Source organism: Diabrotica undecimpunctata, chromosome 10 (assembly GCF_040954645.1).
Source record: "Diabrotica undecimpunctata isolate CICGRU chromosome 10, icDiaUnde3, whole genome shotgun sequence".
Lineage (NCBI taxonomy): Eukaryota > Metazoa > Arthropoda > Insecta > Coleoptera > Chrysomelidae > Diabrotica > Diabrotica undecimpunctata.
In genome coordinates, this window is record NC_092812.1 from 1,836,303 (window position 1) to 1,856,863 (window position 20,561).

At 33.1% G+C, this 20,561-nt stretch overlaps 1 protein-coding gene across 2 annotated transcripts in view; it reads left to right on the forward strand.

Annotated features, from left to right (window-relative positions):
* Positions 1–20,561, forward strand: part of Apoltp (Apolipoprotein lipid transfer particle) — a 1,459,665-nt gene that overhangs the window by 73,045 nt on the left and 1,366,059 nt on the right. For both annotated transcript variants that reach the window (XM_072546518.1, XM_072546519.1), the window contains exon 2: positions 17,225–17,269. In XM_072546518.1, coding sequence (XP_072402619.1) covers positions 17,225–17,269 — 45 coding nt within the window. The remainder of the gene's footprint in view (positions 1–17,224; positions 17,270–20,561) is intronic.

Below are 20,561 nucleotides of genomic sequence, written 5' to 3' on the forward strand. Positions count from 1 at the left end.
ATATAAGTGGTGGACTTTTCCTATAATACCATTACTAACGATAGAAAAAAAAATATGTCGAGAACAAGCAACCAATTTTAAACAAAACTGTAGATTTATAACAAGTTCTTGCAGCATGGAATTATCCGGGAATAGTCCTAAATCTAAACAGCAATTTATGCCTAAGGAAAGAAGTGGGATTACACTAAGAGAACAACTCATTTGTCTAAACTCTTAAATAATGAAAATGACTAACTTGACATGTGTAGGGATAGTTAAAGAAAAAAACATAATCTGAAGTAAGATAACTAATATGAACTAATTAAACTTCCCTATCAAGTTGTGAAAAGGTAACTGGAATATTTGGACAATCACACAAGAATGGTTAGGACATGTCGCGAGCATTTCCTGACCAGAAATATTATGAGGCACAAACATCTGCCTACTCTGCAATAAACACATATAGTACGAACCTAATTGAGCAGCAGTGATCAGTTGCTGAGCAACAATCTCGAACCCACGTATTCACTAAAGCTGAGTATTGACAGATTTATTGACAGAAAATTCAGAAGAATAAATAAGAAGAAATAAAAAGGACACCGGTCATCCTTACCTACTTCAAAATTCCAAACTAATTCCAGAACCATCCTGTATATGGAATCAGGACATAAATTATTGTAGAGTATTTAAGATTTTCGTGACAAGTGAGAATAAAGCAGACCAAAGATAAAAAAAAATCACAACACCTTTCCAAATTGGCAAATATTGAACAAATATATCAAAACAAATACTAAGGAATCAAATATCAAAAATATAACACACAATATATGATCCAGTAGTCTAACAACATAGTTCCATAGTTCCTTATAAGTAATAGGATTAACTATAAGTATAAATCTAAATATGTAAATATATACTAAACAACCCTCGTATCATAAGAGGTTAAAAGGAGTAATTCTCCTGGGAAAATTAGTACTTAAGAATATTAATTCATTATAAAGTGCATCATTTATAATACAAAAAAAAAAATGGATAAGTCATACATACTAATTATCTAATAAGTTATAGAAGTCATTATCCAATGCCAAAAGATACAAAGAATAGCGGTGTACCTACGTTATCTGGTGATTAAGAAAATCTTAGACTAAAATGCAAAATATAATCAAAATAAGCTAAAGACAAACAGAGAAAGGGATTAGCTTAAACGAAAGTGTTAAGTTAGTCTTCTTATACCAATACAATCAATTGTCCCTTAATTCATATACCAAAGGAGATATTACCCTTACAACCGTACACGGAATGTATTTCTGGCAAAATTTTGCCGAAATAGCATCACCTTTACTTGATTTTACAAAGTTTCTCTTTAAAACTCTATCGCCAACAAAGAATCGCAAATCTCTCTTCCTCAAATTGTATTGACTTTTGTTCCGGAGGTAAGAAGTTTTTAACTTCTTCCTGATATCAGCAAAAATTGGAGGTAGAGTCTGAAGGTCATCTAGACGATGAAGTCTCTCGGATATTTGAGGGAGATTTGCGGAATTTTCAGAAATTAACCCAAAATAGTCACCAGATAAAGCAATGTTTCTGCCAAAATTCAAGTATGATGGGGAGCACTGTGTCACTTCATGGACAGAAGTCCTTATGGCTTGAGCTATGGAGTGAATATATTGATCCCAAGCTCTATGATCTGGGAAAGTGTATGATCTCAAGGCTGTGACAATACTTCGATTCACTCTCTCAGTATGGTTTGCTTGCGGATGGTACGCAGCATTATAAAATATCTTCTGAACCTTGTATTTGGTTAGAAGGTCTTTAAAAGCCTTAGACACGAACTGTGGACCATTGTCACAGGAAACAATTTGGGGAACAATAAACAACAAAAAGACTTGTTCCTCCAAATATTTCACGATTGCTGGAGTTGTGGCCTGACGAAGAGGAAAAACTAAAGGAAATTTAGTGAAATAATTCACAACTACTAAACAATAGGTATTTCCTTTCTAGCTACGAGGATATGGTCCAATGAGATCCAACGAGATCATTTGCCAAGGAAAATCAATGTTCCTGAAGGAACCCATGAGTCCAGCTTGTGGTAAATTACTTGGTTTACAAGTAGCACAAACCATGCACTTAGCAATATGCTTTTTTACAGATTTGCGCAAGCCGGGCCAATAATATAACTCTGCAATACGGTGATACGTTTTATAAAAGCCAAAATGACCAGCAGTAACCTCATCGTGAAACATATGCAAAATGTTTTCCCGATTTGGCGTAGGTACGACTATTTTCCAGTCGGACATATTAGATAATGTCTCTACCGGACCTAAAATGTGTTTGTACAGCACATTGTTCTCTACCTTAAAATCAGGATACTTTTGTGGGTCTTGAGTAACCCTATCAATCATATTCTGATACCACGCGTCAGGAGTTAAAGAGGACAGATCTAAGACGTTAATGTCATGGACACGGGAAAGAGCATCTGCAACTACTACCCCGTTTGCCTTTCTATGGATAATCTTATAGGAATAGGCAGCCAGTTTACAGATCCATCGGGAAAGTCTCTGTGAAGGGTTTTTCATGCTATGAAGCCATACTAAAGAACTGTGGTCTGTAATGATAGTGAAATTACGACCTTCCAAATAATAACGAAATGCTTCTAACCCATGGATAATAGCTAAGAGTTCTTTCTCCGTAGTGGAATAGTTCTTTTGTGCCTTATACAACTTCTTGCTCGTATAAGCGATGGGGTGTTCAGAGCCATCTTTCAACTGAAATAACACGCCACCAGAAGCAGTATTAGAGCAATCAGTCATTAAATAAAAATGCTCATTAAAATTAGGTGACATCATGACTGGAGCGCTCGTTAAAGCATCTTTAACGCGCCTAAAAGCTTAATCTGCCTCAGGAGTCCAAGTAATAGTTTGTCCCTTTTTCCTGTTCTTCAGAAGATCATTAAGAGGTGACAACAAGGTAGAGTAAGATGGTACAAACCGACGATAATAACCACACATTCCCAATATCCTACGGACTTGGGTTGTGGTCTTAGGTCTAGGAAAATTCTTAATGGCAACAATTTTATCAGGATCAGTCCTTAGACCCTGATTATCAACAACATAACCCAAAAACTTAAGACTAGGACGGCAAAACTGACACTTATCTAAATTAATCGTTAGATTAGCTTCCTTAAGGCGTAAAAACAACTTATCTAAAATTTCCATATGAAGGGAAAAATCAGGAGTAACAACTAAAATATCATCCAGATAATAGAAAACATAGGGCTCTAACTGAGGACCAATGACTAAATCCATCAGACGACACATTGTCTGGGGAGCAGAAACAAGACTAAAAGGCATAGTGACAAATTGAAATAGTCCTTTGCCACTGACGGCAAAAGCAGTATACTTCTTGCTCTCTTCACTCAATGGGATCTGTAAGAAGGCCTTAGACAAATCAATAGAAGAGATGTATTTGGCATTCTGAAGTTTGCTCAAAATCACATCTATTCTGGGGATAGGATAAGCATCCCGGTTAGTGGTAATACTGTTCAATTTCCGACCATCAAAGCAGATCCTAAAGGATCAATCCTTCTTTTTCGTTAACCATAGAGGGCTACAGTAAGACGAGGTAGAAGGTTCTATGATGTTTAACGAGAGCATCGAATCGACTTCTGTTTCTAAATCAGCCTGCCATGCTTGAGGTATGGGATACTGATAAAGTCTAAAAGGAATGGGATTTCCCACCTCAATAGTGTGAGATATTAAAGACGTACGACCTAGTTTGTCTTTGGAAGAAAGAGTAGTAAATTTAGAGATCATGTTCTCTAATTGCCTTTGTTTAGAACTAGATAGACTAGAAAAATCATGAATAGCACTTAGAGTAGCTAAATTAAATTCAGAAATTGAAAACGAAAAATCAGAACCACATAACGTGCTATTGAAAGCATTGAAAAAGTCCATGCCTAAAATTATAGAATTCTGTACAGAAGGAATAACATAAAATGTGATTTCTCTACAAACAGACATTTAAGAATAATTTTTATCTTAGCAGAATCTGATAAAGAAGTCTCCAAACGGCTACACATGCCCAAAATAGTGTTAATGAACATGGTGACAGATTCTCCAGGTTTCTGCTTATGGTCTTTGATTTGGTCCAATAGATCATCCTGGAATGAGTAAGGAAGAAAATCTGACTTCAACTTGTGTACCAGATCATACCAACAAGAAAAACTACCTCTATTATTCATGAACCATGTAAAAGCTGTACAGTTCAGCAGAAGCAGCAAACAAATCCTCTTCAGAGACACCTCTAGAAATACGAAGACATTCAACCTTTTCTATAAATGACATCACATCAGTGTGCTGTTTTTCACCAGAAAATGAAACACCCCATTTGTGTACTTGCACAGGTTTGGAGTATGCGAAGCTAGGAACTACATTGACTGGAGCATTAGGAGTAGATGTAACAATGTAATTAACTCTAGAATCAAGTTCACCCTTCAATGTAAGTATTCTCAGAGAAACAGTCTTTTTAAAAGATTCCTGCTCTTCATTAGTGCAATGTAACAAATGTACGCGGCCAGAAATGTGAGCTAAACGAGAAGTTAGTCGCGCATACAAGTTATCTTGTACAGTTCCCCTGAAATCTCCTATTCTCGTCGACAAATCATCTAAGGTTTCGGATATTTCTTTCTGTTGGTCATCGAAAGAGATGTGTGTAGCAGAAATCTGAGTAAAACTCCTATTGTCCTGTTTCTGCTTTAAATCTCCACGCAAAAGCTTGCGTTTGTCTTCAACCTTTGCCGACTCTGCAGGCGTTATACCCCTAACATTCAATTCGTAATCCAATTCGTTTACCAAAAGATGCTCAACTTTGAAAGCACACATGATGAGAGGAAAAATATGGACAAAGTGATACCAAGATCAGAAATATGAAATACTAATTATTAATTATACCTAAGTTGCAAAAAAAATGTGGACAAATTATTTGCAACACACCACCAAGATCAAAATAGCCAGCAAAAATAATATATATATATATATATATATATATATATATATATATATATATATATATATATATAATCAAATAAATACCTTAGTTATCTTACTAAAATACTCAAAATAATTTCTAGTTATATGTAAATTATAACTATTCTAAACCAAATATTAATATATATGCAACAATTAATAGTACCTATAAGTATAATACTGTTGGCTGTAGGAATAAAAGTTTATATAATATACGATATAAGTATGTGTAGGTAAGTAAATAAATATAAGTTCTCAATAAAAATACAAAATTCAACCTAGAATGCAAGTTGTACTACTATAACCTATCACTGAGGTCTCAAAATATTAATAACTAATAAATCTAATAAATAAACTAATAAATCAATACAGCAGTACAAGTATAGCTGTTTATTATTAATAAAAAATTTAAAGATAGAATAAATCAGCAATAATATGAGTAAAAAAAGAAAAAGCAAAAATACAAAAACTCAAGTAAGAAAAAAAAAAAAAGAAATCAGCTAAAAGCTACTGTCTTAAAACCAAAAACTTGGAAAAGGCACCGCGTTGGGACGCCGATGTTTTTTGTATCTTTTGGCATTGGATAATGACTTCTATAACTTATTAGATAATTAGTATGTATGACTTATCCATTTTAGGGGAATGTAATAGTCGTTACTTTTTTACTACTATTTATATTAAAGTAATTATTTATATTAAAGTAATTTCAGAGATGTAGTATGGGTTGCCTAACTTTAAGTGTTCATTTGCTCAATAAGTGTATATTTTTAATAATTTAAGTTGTCACTCTGATCTAAATTTGGTACCATTGCAAACCAGAGAGATGACAGGAGATTAGGGGGAGTGGAAACTGGCTCTTGGTTAACTTGTTTAACAAACTGTGAATTAAAATTCACTTTTGATCGAGAGTTTGAAGTGGTACAAAGGTGGTAGTTAGCGAAATAAAATCTAATTAATGCATAGAATTTCCTTCACTTCAAGAAGTTAAATGTTTTAAGTATAACCGTAACCATTTAATTGACGGTGTTTTCGGAAACTCGGGAGGCTGAAGTGAAATTTCTAGCATGGAATTGATTAGCTATCTGGTAATTATTTTTTTTTATATTATAAAAACTAACTTTTTGTTCCCACATCCCACATCCTTAAGGTATTCAGAATGACCTTGGGTCACGAATTCAAGCATAGTATGGCCGCTTACAATCATTCTGGCATGAATCTGATTAAAATTCGGATTTTTCCCAAAAATTCCTCTATTACAATTTCCACGGATATTTTAATGAATATCTATTATTCAGATTCATTATTTCATATTTTAATATAGTATTTTGTTCAAGGCCATTATATTTTTACTCTATGTGAAGCAAGGTCACGCTACATTCGATTGGATGAGTTTTTTCATCTACTATAATTATCTTTTTGCTCCGGTTTCTTATGCTGAAAGAAACTTTCCTCACTTCTTCTTTGATTTCTTTTTATCAATGTTGAGACTAGAAGTAACGGGGAATTGTTTTCAGCCACCTCCTATGGAATTATAAACTTCCCTCAGAACTTCAACTCTATAAGAATCAGGGTCATTGGGACAAGCCAGGGGGTATTGTCTACTCCACCCTCATTTTTTCTCCAGCCTGCACCTAGAGGTAGGGCAGGACAGTAACCATCGGAACTGAGCCAATTAGCACCAGCTCCGTGCTAATTTCGGACCTCAAGGAGGACTTCGCTGGGACACCGAAGCCATTCGGGAGTATCCTTCCAGACAACTGTTTCACCTAGGAGGACAGTTGGTTTTTGCTTCAGAACTATATATATATATCTCTTATTTCATCAGTTATAGGTTTTTTTTATAGAATATATATATATATATATATATATATATATATATATATATATATATATATATGTGTATATATATTAATTGATATAACTCCCCTTGGTGTAAGGTATCGGTAAGTTTGAGCTCAAATTCTACCCAGAGATTATCTTCCATTGTTTTTTTGTATTAACCATTTATTTCATTATTAACTTTAATTATTTCATTATTTGTTTACTTAACTAATTTTTTTATATTTCATCTTGCGTTATTAACTCTGGTTATTATCCCTTCAGGATAATAGACCGTTTCAATTGTTTAACTTGGCTTGTTCCCATTTATGTATTATTTTGTTTATATTTGAATTTAGAGTTGTTTAACAATATTGTTGGTCATATTGTAGGTTAGTTTAATATATTTACTTGGCTATACGTTCTTCCAACGTTAGCATTATTTTGTTTAGGGTTGTTTTAACCTAGATGTAGGTTGTACACTCTTCTTCTTCTTCTCATTGCGCCGTCTCCTTTCGAAGGTTGGCGATCCAAATGGCAATTGTAGTTCTGGAAACTGCTGCGAGAAAGATCTCTGCGGATGAGCACTCTACACTCGGTTGTACACTCTATATCAGAGTTATTCTGTGTAGTTTTCAACTTTTTTTATAGTTGTTTTCAACATTTCCGTTATAATATTATATTGTGAAATTTTCATATACTTTTTGGTAACTTAGAGATTGTCAAAATCTAAGAAGTTATATTTAATAAACTTGAATTTGTTTTGCATATAATTTTTTTATTAACATTTCCTTACCTTTTTACATTTACAGCATTTTTGTTTATTAAATCAACTTTAATTAATATTAGCAGTATACGATACCTGGAAGAGTGACCGTTACTCTTTTTAGAGTAGTATCCCTCTTCTGGCGCCCTCAATTTGTTTTCTTTGTTAATTCTCATTATATCTATTCATTTTTCATATCTTCCTTTCTATCCATCATGCATATTTTCCTGGTTTACTGTCTTTAAAAGGCATGCAAATTGGCCGTATCCATCCTTGAGTTTCTAGTGGTCATTCTCTTGCCTACATTGCTAGCCTAGCCACATTCCGTTCAATATTTTTTTCATACTTCTTTACTTAATTGTTATCTATTTTACTTCTATCAATTTTATCCCATATATATAGACCACTCTTCTTATACCTCTCTCCTCCTACACACCCCAGTATTTTGCTACACCATCAATCAAAGACAACATACCAAATACACACTACTACTTTTAATATTCGTAAACTCCAAGGGGTGATTTTGCATAAAAAATAATTACTACGTAAAGATATGTCCACATACTTCACTTTTTAAATTTCTTTAAAATGAATGGGTAACTTTTTCTGTAGGAAACTAAAGTATGATTTGCCTGTTAGTCATTGTGGAAATATGGACCGATTAAATGAACCCCGTCTTTGGATTAGATGGGAGCAACTACTACTCTCCTATGCAGTATCTACTTCTTCTAATCACTCTAACCCAGTATATCACCTTTTTGCATCATTTACGAATATACTGCAAGACCTCTCTAAATTACCATTATTAAAATTCATTCCATTCATTTTGGCACAGTTACTTGATGACATATCTCTATCATAAACAATTCCATCTCACCTATCCACCTTGGTCTATAGCCATTCCTCAATGTAACACATCACTTAAAATATACGATAAATTTACAACTCCCAAGGAACTCATTACAAAAAATTTTAAAGAAATTATCTTTACAAAGAAATACGATAGTATTATACATTGATGCTTCAAAAAATAATAAAGGAGTAGGCTGTTCTGTTACAAGGTCACATACTCTTATCACGTTACCCCTTACCCCCTTCTTTTGCAGCGTTCATACGGATAATTATACAGTATACTTCAAGCTATCAAATACATTTCACCAACAAATAAGCAAGTTCCACGCATCCACGACCGTTACCAACTTATCTTTTCCCAAAATATAACAGTTACTCTAATCTGGTTATCATCCCATATTGGTATAACTGGCAATGAACTTGCAGATCATTACGCAAAGCTTGCCTCAACATCTTCTGATCCCACTCTTAACATCCAAATTAGTAAGGGCTTAAAATCTCGCATTAAAAGAAGAACAAGAATCCAATGGCAGCAATACTGGAACACCAACTGCTAAGATTTACATTAAATACAACATTCAATAGACAGTCTTATCTGTCCAGACCAGATCTTATCGTGGCAAAGAGACTTTGGATCGGACGTACAAAATTAACACAGGGTTATCTGATGTTAACCAGCAACAGACCAACTGACAGTCAATCACATACTCACCGAATGCCATCAATATTCTGCCAGAAGACAACTTAATCACCTCAAGCCTAAAATAGAAAATATCCTTAGTAATGCAGACCAAATAAACTCCGCTCTAAAATATCTAAGAGACATTCAGTTGCATTATATAGTAAACGAGATCTTTAAAATTTTCTATATGCAGTCAAGTTTAATTTTCAAATCCATTTATCTATTTTCAAATCAAATAAAACAATCTATTTGCCTGCTTACATTTTATTACGTTGATAAAAATAACAAACTTCATTGTTTCATAAAAAAAAACATAAATATAAAGATAACATAAACAAGAAATTTTAAAATTTTCTTATATGCAGTCAAGTGTAACTTCCAAATGCTTGTTCCGTAATTTTTTATTATAATTCCGTAATGCTTATTTCGTATATTTCCGTCGAAAAATTCAATTCTGTCTAAATACGATCTTAGGGGGTTTAACCTCTAGGTTATTTATTAGAACTGTGTGGCTGTGACTTTGTGTTTGATTGGTCTTTATTGTAAATAAGCCCTTTTGAGTGTTATATAACACCATAAAAATATTGTGTTTTTTTACAACACAATAACGATTTCCAGCACTATATAAAAATACAGATAGCTCTAGGAACAACAGTAACATAATTGCAAGTTATCTTTATTTTCGAATATTTGAAAATTATACCGACGCATATAGAGGGCATTACTATCGATATAAAAAATTTCTCATTTTGCATATTCTGATAGCAGATGGTCCTATAATTTATTTAGTTTATTTTCTCATCAACGGTAATAATAACTATGGGTATTGAAAAGGATAAGAATTGATAAAATTGAAAAATGATAAAAAATATGGAACTCCTTTTAAGTAAACAAAAAATCTCCATTGTTAGATATATAAAAACTCTATGAATGTCACTAGTAACAAGGATAAGAAAATTGTGCGGCACCTACATTTACAAATAGTTGAAATTTATATGACCGTATACAGATAGCGACACTAATGCGAGTAAGAAACTTTCACATTACCCAGATAATAAGCACAGATGGCGCCCTTTATATTTTTGTCTCCATTGATATTGTAATATGTATTCAAATAATAAGAAATACAAAATCGTATTTATACATTGTATTATTGCTAAATTATTGTGATTTGTACGAAAAATTTTCAATTATACTAAATAAAAATCTAATGGCTTTAATTTATTTTCAAAATAATTGACTCTTTACTATTCGTTCTGTTTAACACTATTCTAAAATTGATTTATAAGATGTTGCACTAAAAATTATTATACAGGCCTACTCAATGCTTCGATTGTCGACAAAGCATGAGTTAAACATAATTAATATGATTAATATGTATATTTTACGCTAGTTAATAAAATTTGTTGATGTAATAATGTATGTAATAATGTTAAATACGGACTGTTGCACATCTTTATTATTATTACTTTTAGTAATAAGTATACAGTAGCGCATCAAGAAATTTCCTCTGGTGAGAGGGTGTGATCGGCAACAGGAATTTTTTTAAGATGCTCCATTTTAAGTCCTTAAAATGTGTGAGTAACAGTGTCGGAATAGAGCCCTAAGGGGGGAGGGGTGTTAACTCCCAAAACCCACACTGGGTGCTCCACTGGTAATACAGTGTCATCATAACCTAATCTAAAGTGCTTAACCTCTATCTCTGCCATGAGACCTTGTACCACCTGTCCCATGTCACCGTCCTGTCAGGACTTACATTCTATTACTACTACATTCATGAGCTATCCAGTCTCATGACATCTTTTCCTTTCAATAAAACATAGAAATTACAACAATAAACTAAGAATAAAAACATTCTAAAATAAAAACTAATAACAATACTGATACTGTACATCTCAAAATCATTATATCTAGATAGGGGTTTAATTAATCTTTTACTTCTGGTAGGAAACTGATACAGTATTTAACCCTCAGAGGCCGTTGATATTGAAGGCCTGTCATTCTGATTGTGATTAAAATCATCTGCTAGGTATGTGATGTTTAGGCATATTAATAATTGGTCTCAAGTGATAGCTATTTCTTTTTACAAGTGTCCCATTTTCTTTCTTAACAACATATGATCTTGGCTCTTGTAAACCTCGTCTAACTACAGCAGGTTTCCATTGTCAGGTAAATTTACATATTTAACAAACTTTGTAATGTAAATTTTTATTTAAGTTTAGGCAGTAAATAAATTATTTCGTTCCATTTGATTTTATTTCGGGCTTATACACTTTGTTTATACCAAAAATACCAAGTAATATATAGCATTCTATGGAAGTGCCTACAATACCTACCTAAACAGACAGTTTCAATGAGGTGGCTTTTAGTCTATTCCGCTGCGACCTGTTCATATCTATTGTGATTCTCTAGCCTAGATTACATTCTTTAGTTTGACCCTTTTTAAAAGGTCTAATTCCGTGGAGAGTGAACCTTACCTGTAGCTCTTTGCAGGTGGCTTTTCTTCTCCTGATACAAAGAACCGCACATTTGCTTATAAAACCGTCCAACTAAATGTGATTTTCGTCGAAGAACCACACGTCGAATAAAAAATCTGAATTCATATACACCACTGCCAAAAATCCTGAAGAATATTCAATCCTGGAATGCTTGTCTTACTCCTCTATCGTTGTCCAACCTACATATATTCATAACGTAAATCCATCTATGTGTATACCCGACAGTTCGCTTCTGTTGACAAAAACACCTGTGTAACGAAATTTTGAAACCATAGAAAGTATAATTGTTTTACTTGGTGTTGGTTAAAATAAAATAAGCACTTTTTCCTTCCTCGCTAAACCCACTGTTACCTATAACCACAGGCCACAACGTTCATTATAAGCCTAACAATATATTATTATCATGGCTATGCAATAACATGCCAACGCCCACATGCAAGCTTAGCGAAGTCTTTTTTTTATGGCTGGTAATTTTTTAGTTGATTTTAGGTTTTGAACTGGAACTAATTATTTTCGTTAGGATAAATCCAACGCATTATTGGTTAGATATAATAATTAAAAAAGTTAGTATTATTCGGTTTCAAAAAACGAAAAAAGCACATAGTTTACACGTAAACGACTTGTTTACTCTGTAATATAAAATATCTTAAGTCAAACTGCAGTGTACAACTGGTTAACAAAATTGATTTGACTTCACTGAATCACTGGATTATGCACGATTATAACGTACCACCGTAATGAACAGGCTCGAACTCTACATCTACAAACAGGTTGAATTCAGAAAAAATTTTAGAACTATAACACTTGCAGATCTTGGCCAGTTCAATTAATCCTTTCTATTTATTCCTATTTCTAGCTTTCACTCTCCAGTTTCTCGTTTCTAGTTCTTCCAGATCCTCCCGTACTTAGTCCATATATCGTATTTTTCGCCGCCCCATGAATCATTTTCCCACTGTGCACTGTAAGATACGATTATCTTGTCCAATTAAGTAAAGACAATATTCCAAATAAACAACACGGAGTTTATGAAATTCCTTGTGCAGACTACCCCCGATTCTAGATGGGCCAAACAAATCATAGAATCCAAAATAGGATTTATGAACATTCCATTTCTGTTCGCAATTCCGATTCAATCTCAGCTGTAGGTTAACACCATCTGCTTCTATAAACCTAAAATTATCCGAGAAACGATGGAAATTGGAAAAAGGTCAAATTATCTCAATAAAAGAGAACTGGGCATACGGTTACCTTCGACATGGAAACCTCTCATAAAGAAAATATCGTCTACTTCACCCGTCAATCAAAATCATACTCAGTCAAAAATGTTCGCATCAATCCTTGCGCCAATTCCCGCTAACCACCACGCTAACATCCGCTAACCACGTCAGTAGCCATAATGGATTGGTTATTGATACGTGTACTAGTGTCCGGAGGCTGGGGAAACTGAAACTTCGGAAGCTCTGAAGAAGACATTAACCCAAATAACCCTGACGTTCTACATGTAGGACGCTAATTTCAATAATTTCTGAACGCGGCCCTGGATTAAATCTGATAACGCCGTCTATCACAAATTGTTACTTAAGGACGAATTGTCCCATTATCGTTTAGTTTGTCCGTATCGCTTGAGACGTCTACTTATGTTGCGGTTACAAAAAACGTAAAATATGGCTGAACATGGGATCATATTTGCAAGATAAGATGTGAATATTATACTTTTGGTAAAATTTACTTTTTTATAATGTTATTTATACATAAATGTTCATTTATCCAAATGGTGATGTAAATAGTCCAAATAATTTGATGCAAAATTTTTGCCACATGGCTGTCAGATGGTGATAAATTTGACCGTCCTACATGAAGGCCGTCAGGATTATGCACTATTATGGCAAGAACATGATAGATTTAAATAAATATAGTAATCAATGGTTTTCTTTGTTAATTTTGCCCCATTCTCAAGCTGATATAGTTCTATTACCTCTGGAAGATGCCGCTGAAACAGATGAGGATTCTGGTGAAGAAGAAAACGTGTCTCCGGATAATTTGCCTTCAAACATGTTGAGAACTGTAGCTGAAATCCATATGCCTCGTTCGGTTGACTCCGACTTGGATGATGATATTCCAATATCAAATTTGGTTCAACCTGAGAAAGTTTTGAAAATTCAACGAGAATACTAGTGGTCTGAAGTAGCAAACATCTCAGATGAAGCAGAAATACTTGATGATTGGTGAAAGGATAATGATTTCAATACTGATATAGAAAATGCTCGCATAGACTGGTTCATGAAGTTGTTTGATAAAGACATTTTCGATTTACTGGTTGTCGAATCCAATAGATATGCAAGTATGAAAAATAAGCCTATATGTATCCCAGAAATGAAAGCGTTAGTAGGAAGTCTAATTCTTAGTGGTTACGCTCAGTACACAAGAAAAAAGATGTATTGGGAAAAGGATAGATATGTATCTATCCTTTTCTACCCTAGATATGTATCTACCCTAGTTTCTGGGGCACTTTCTAGAGTTAGGTTTAATTTGATAATGAGTATTCTGCATATTGCCAATAATAATAATTTGGACCATTCTGACAAATGCAGTAAATTTAGACCTCTCTTTAGGTTCGCTTCTTGAACTTTATACAAAAGCGAGTTCATCTTCTTGTGGACGGCCAAGTCGAAGAGAAAATGCCGATTTTCGTTTCGATGGAATGCACCATTATGTGATTGACCAAGAAAAATAAACAAAATGTCGCTACTGCCATAAAAAAACCACTACAAGGTGTCAAACATGTGATGTTGGTGTCCATGTACGCTGCTTTGTGAGTTACCACACAAATGGTAATGCTTGGTTCTGACGTCCTAGATGTAGGACGGTAATTTTTTTTGTGTACGTTACCATTTTTTTAAATATTATGTCAGTAATGTACTTAGGTGTTCTAAATAAAAGATATTAATAACAAAAAATTGCAGTTTTAATACAATTTCTTATGTCAGGGTTATCTGGGTTAAAGAGGATGTCGAAAGCTCGGCGTAATGATAATCGACGTGGTTCAACCCGGAAGACTGTTAAGTGTAATATTAATTCTTGTAATATAATATTAATCTTAGCTCTATGTTTAATATATATATATATATATATATATATATATATATATAAATATATATATATATATATATATTATATATATATATATATATATATATATATATATATATATATTATATTATATAAAGTTAAAGTTACGAATACGAATGCTGCGGTGTTATGTCTTTTCTACCCTGTTGTATGGAGTAGAGGCTTGGACACTAAAACAGTTGACCACAAAAAACATCGAAGCTTTCGAGATGTGGTGCTATAGGCGCATTCTCAGAATATCATGGATGGACCGCGTCACTAACACGCAAGTACTCCAAACTTTAGACAAAAGATGCGAAATTCTAAATGAGATAAAAACTAGAAAGATGGAATACTTGGGGCACATTGTGAGAGGTGAAAAGTACGAACTTTTAAGAAATATCATGCAGGGCAAAATTAAGAGCAAAAGAAGTGTGGGAAGAAGAAAAATATCGTGGCTTCGTAATCTACGTGAATGGTTCGGGTGTAGTTCGATTGAACTTTTTAGGCGCGCTGCTAACAAAGTCGCAGTGGCCATGATGATTTCCAATCTCCGCTAGGAGTGGCACGAGAAGAAGAAGATATATATATATATATATATATATATATATAGATATATATATATATATATATATATATATATATATATATATATATATATATATATATATATGTCGATGGACTTTTCTTTCAAATGTTGCCAGTTGAGAATCATCTGATTTTGTTAGTCCTCCTTGCTATGTATTTTATCATGAAGTTTACTAAAAAGTAGAAACAACATAAAGAGCAGTATTAAGAGTACCACTAAAAGATAAGATTAGTAACACACAAATAATACAGAATTAGAATCAGGGACATCAAGAGTATCCAGGGGCTAACAGGTAAACACATACAACCCTGGAGTAGGGATGGCGGTTTTTGACAAAACACCGGTTTTCGGTTATACCGGTTTTTTTTGCTTACGGTTTAACCTGGCGGTTATAACCGGTCAAAAAAACCGGTTTTTCCAAAAACCGGTTTTCGGTTTTTTTAATCCAATAGGTTACAAGTTTGCACTTTCAGTTTGTTTCTGTATTTATAAAATAAAATAAAATTTGAATTATGGTTTTGTTTATAATAATTACTTGAGAATAATAATTATGATTGGGATCCAAAATAATACCTAACCTAATCCTAATCAACGTAAAAACCTTATAACCGGTTTTTAGTTTAAAAATAAAAAACCGGTTATAACCGGGACAAAAAAACAACCGATAAAACCGGTTATTGCGAAGTAAAAAAACCGGTTTTTGGTTAAAACCGGTAGGTTTTTCCCATCCCTACCCTGGAGTGAGGATCAATAGAGAGGAAAAAAGACGCAATAGGTCTCTCAAAAATTTGGAGAGACCTTTAGCCAAAAATGGATAGATTAAGGTTGACGAAGAGATAGAGATAGAGAGAGAGAGAGAAGATGACTCTTTACACAAGTTTTAATCCTATCCAAAGTAGAATCTCTTTCGATATTATTTTTCTTCAAAATTTTTGAGATTTTATTTCTATATAAAACTATACATGAAAATGGGATAGCTAAAGCAATTTTACTAAATCGCGTTTAAATGATAGTAGTATTTTATTTCAAGGTTCAAAGTTCTTAAGAATCCACAAGGAATCTACGTTCCTGTAGTTGGCTGTATACCATATATTAAAAAATTTATTAAAATCCTTTGTAAAAGGTATATATTTAACAACCCAAACGGGTTGTGTTAGACAAAACGTTTTCGGAATCCATCATTCTATCATCAGTGTCCTAAAAAATATGTAACCACTTAATTAAAAAGAACAAGAAGTTTAAATTTTGACCAAGGTTAAAGTAAAGTGTGGTTAATACTTACTAGGAGTACATACTCGTACTTACTCGTAGTACTCGGAGTACTTACTCGTAGACACACCGTCTCAGGACTAGCAACTTCAACGTGGAGTCATATGTCGCCATGTTACCTAATCCAACGGTAACTTTAACATCCTATTAATTTATAAGAAATACTGTCAAACTAATGTAACTAATTATTTGTTAACGGGTTTTTACCCATATATTTAGTGGCTACATTCATGTACTCCTAGTAAGTATTAACCACAATTTACTTTAACCTTGGTCAAAATTTAAACTTCTTGTTCTTTTTAATTAAGTGGTTACATATTTTCTAGGACACTGATGATGGAATGATGGATTCCGAAAACGTTTTGTCTAACACAGCTCGTTTGGGTTTTTAAATATATACCTTTTACAAAGGATTTTAATTAATTTCTTAAGAATCCTTAATAAATAACTTTATTTCCTTCGAGCTACTTATAAGATCTATAAACTTTTGTAAAAGTAAATAAATGTTACATTTTTCTAATTTAAGTTATGTATTCTACTAAAAATAAGTAGCAGATTTAATATATTGACGACTAATTTGATACATAAAACAATATAAACGATAAATATACATTAAACTAATACTTTTTTTTATTTTAGACCCCTTGGAAAACCCTAATATATGCGGACTGCCGACATGTACAGGTGTGTATATTTAAATGAAATAAATAATAAAGAAATGTATAGAACATAAAAACCATTCAAGATTATTAACATTACATTTAGTATTACATTACATTCAAGATTGTTAACATTACATTTAGTAGATATACAATTTTTTTACTACACTAATATAACGATAACTGAAAACAAAGAAACGTCAGATGAAATGCAAAAATTCCAATTAGGAAAACAAATCTGAATTCAAATCGCAATATTAAATTTTACTGCGCATCTTTTGAATTAAATTTTATTCATAATTAAACAATATATAAGCAACACGTTCTTAAAATTTCATTTTATAAATACAGACTGACCTAAAACACTTTGATGTACACGCAAATTTTAAAATAAATCTTAGCATTGTTTCGTAAAATAAAAAGTGAAAATGCATGCCAAAATTATTTAAATTAGAATTTAAAAAGCAAAAACACCTCAAATTTTATAAGTGAATTATTCATTTATTACGTTGTAGAACCCCTTACTTCTTAAGCTTGCATATACTCTTAACTAAGAACAATCAAGCAACCTTAAGAGGTCAAGGAAGAAGGCTCCACTAGATCAATAGTGTCACATCAATTACATAATAGCAAACGCTATTAACGGCATCCCCCGGAAACTTCTACTAGGCTAATTCTTTTAATATCGGACCAAACCAAATTCAGATTCAAAATATTAATTTACGATGGTTTTTTGCAGAACTAACAGTGAAAGTAGCAAGCATAAATAATACGGCCATCACTATAGCCATGAAGATCTCGTATCAAAATTCTGCAAGATCACAAAATGTGCAGGAAATCCACAAATATCTAACTGCAGCTAGACCGAAAATCTCGGGTATGAAACTAATTGAACCACACAACAAGCAAGCATGTTTATAAGACATCAAACCATAGTCTTATATGAGGGCAATCTCTTCAAACGGTATAGAGATTATAATCATTGATATTTGAATTATGCACTATAATCTCGGTATACACACCGCCAAACCAGTTCTTTATATTCAACCTAACATAACTTCCAATCAGCTTATACTGGGAGACTTTAACAGTCACCGTTTACTATGGATGTACGTATATTTGGACGCAAATGGAGACGCAGTGGACTCACATTAAACCATGATGACACGACTATACACAATTCATCACCCCATCCCACACAACATAAACTGGCAGCATATCATAGTATGTTTAGGTTACATGGAATAACAGAAATTCCGATGTCAAAATACAACTTTGAGACAGAAATAAATATTATTAAGCAAATAGCAGTAAACAATGGATACAACGAACAAACAATTAATAAAATTAAAAATTAATAAAAAACTACACAAGAACGCCCTGAAATTAGAATTTCCACCACCAGAGAAAAAACCCAGTACCTTCTGCTCGATTACATATATAGGCAAAATATCAACAAAAATAGCCAAAGGAATAACACCAGCTTTCAGAACAAATAACAACTAAGGCAAATATATTAAAAAAAACAAGAGCCAAAATAAAAAGCACTTACACAGTGGTGTATAGAAACTTAAATGCGGCGACTACCCAAAAACTTTCATCGGTCAAGCTGTTAGAAATTTTAATAAACGAATAGAAGAACATAAAAGGGCTTTCAATAATAGAAACACAGATTCTACATACGCACTTCACCTTCTAGATTATAATCATTCTTTTAATGACAAATTTCAAATTCTTCACATTCAAAATAAAGGCCTTAAGCTATCCTTGTTAGAATCTATTGAAATCAACAAATTAAAAAACACAGACATAATTCTGAATGACCAACTTGAGACAAACAGTTCTCCCCTCCTCAACCTATTTCATTAAAGACTATAAAGTGTAAACGCATGCCAAAAATAGATCACTTGAGAAAGGCAATCAGTCGAAACAGCTGTAGTGTTAAGATTTTATAATAAATGTGGAAGTTTTGAAAACGAAGTTTTCAGTGTTTTATTGTTACATTAAATAAATTTTCATCAAGTACAATACATCCATACATTCCATGCAATGTTTGATGCAATATAAAGATTTCGGGAAACAGGACAATTCACAAGAAGGCCAGGTCAAGGTAGACGAAGAACCACAAGTCAAGTTGAAGATCGCTTTCTTAGGTTACAAGCGTTACGCGATCGTATATTATCAGCACCAATACTTGTTCAACGATTAAATGATGTTCATAGAAAAACACTTTCCGTTTATACCGTTCGAAGACGCTGAAATGAATATGGATTAAGGTTTAGAATACCTGTCACGGGACCTCTATTAACAGTAGATCATCGGAGGCAACGTTTACACTTCGCTCGCGAACATCTTAATTGGGGTGTTGACGATTAGAGTGCTGTGCTTTTTACGGATGAATCAAGATTTAACAGATACTCATCAGATGGGCGGCTTAGGATATGGAGAAGAGCTGGTGAACGTTATCAGCGATGCTGTTTTACTCCGAGAGTTCCATTTGGTAGAGGTGGTATAATGGTGTGGTCAGGCATTTCTTTAGAGGCTCATACAGATCTTGTTACAATTCAGGGGGGCAATTTAAACGCTCAATGGTATATAAGGCAATGTTTGGAAGATCATGTAGTGCCATTTGCCTCATTTGTTGGAAAAACTTTCGTCTGATGCAAGATAAAGCTCGTCCGCACATCGCAAGAATAACACGGGATTACTTGGAAGAAGTTGGGATTTGTTTATTACCATGGCCCCCAAGGAGTTCAGACTTAAATCCAATAGAGCACGTATGGGATATGGGTCAGGTATGGGATATGTGGGACGACGTATTCGACGTAACCATGATGAGTTTAAAACCATGAATGATTTGAAGGAAGCAGTTCGTGACAAATGGGAACAAATATCCCAAGCAGACTTTGCTGCCTTAATCCGTAGTACGTCTGATCGAATAAGAGCCGTGGTTAGGGCTAGTGGAAGTAATACACTTTACTAAACATCGTTTTCCATAAAAAATGTTTATATTTAAAAAATAATAATTTTTGTTTCTTTGCAGATTTTCATATTGAATTGTTTATTGTTTTTTCTGTGTAATATTTTTGAGTTGTAATAAATTTGACTTTTAAATTTTTATTGAATACTCAATTGGGAACATCTTAAATTTTTTTAAACGCCAGTTGTTAGAAAATATTTGAGTGTCCGGTTAATTTTGCACCCCAGTATATAAATATATATATATATATATATATATATATATATATATATATATATATATATATATATATATATATATATATATATATATATATATATATATATATATATATATA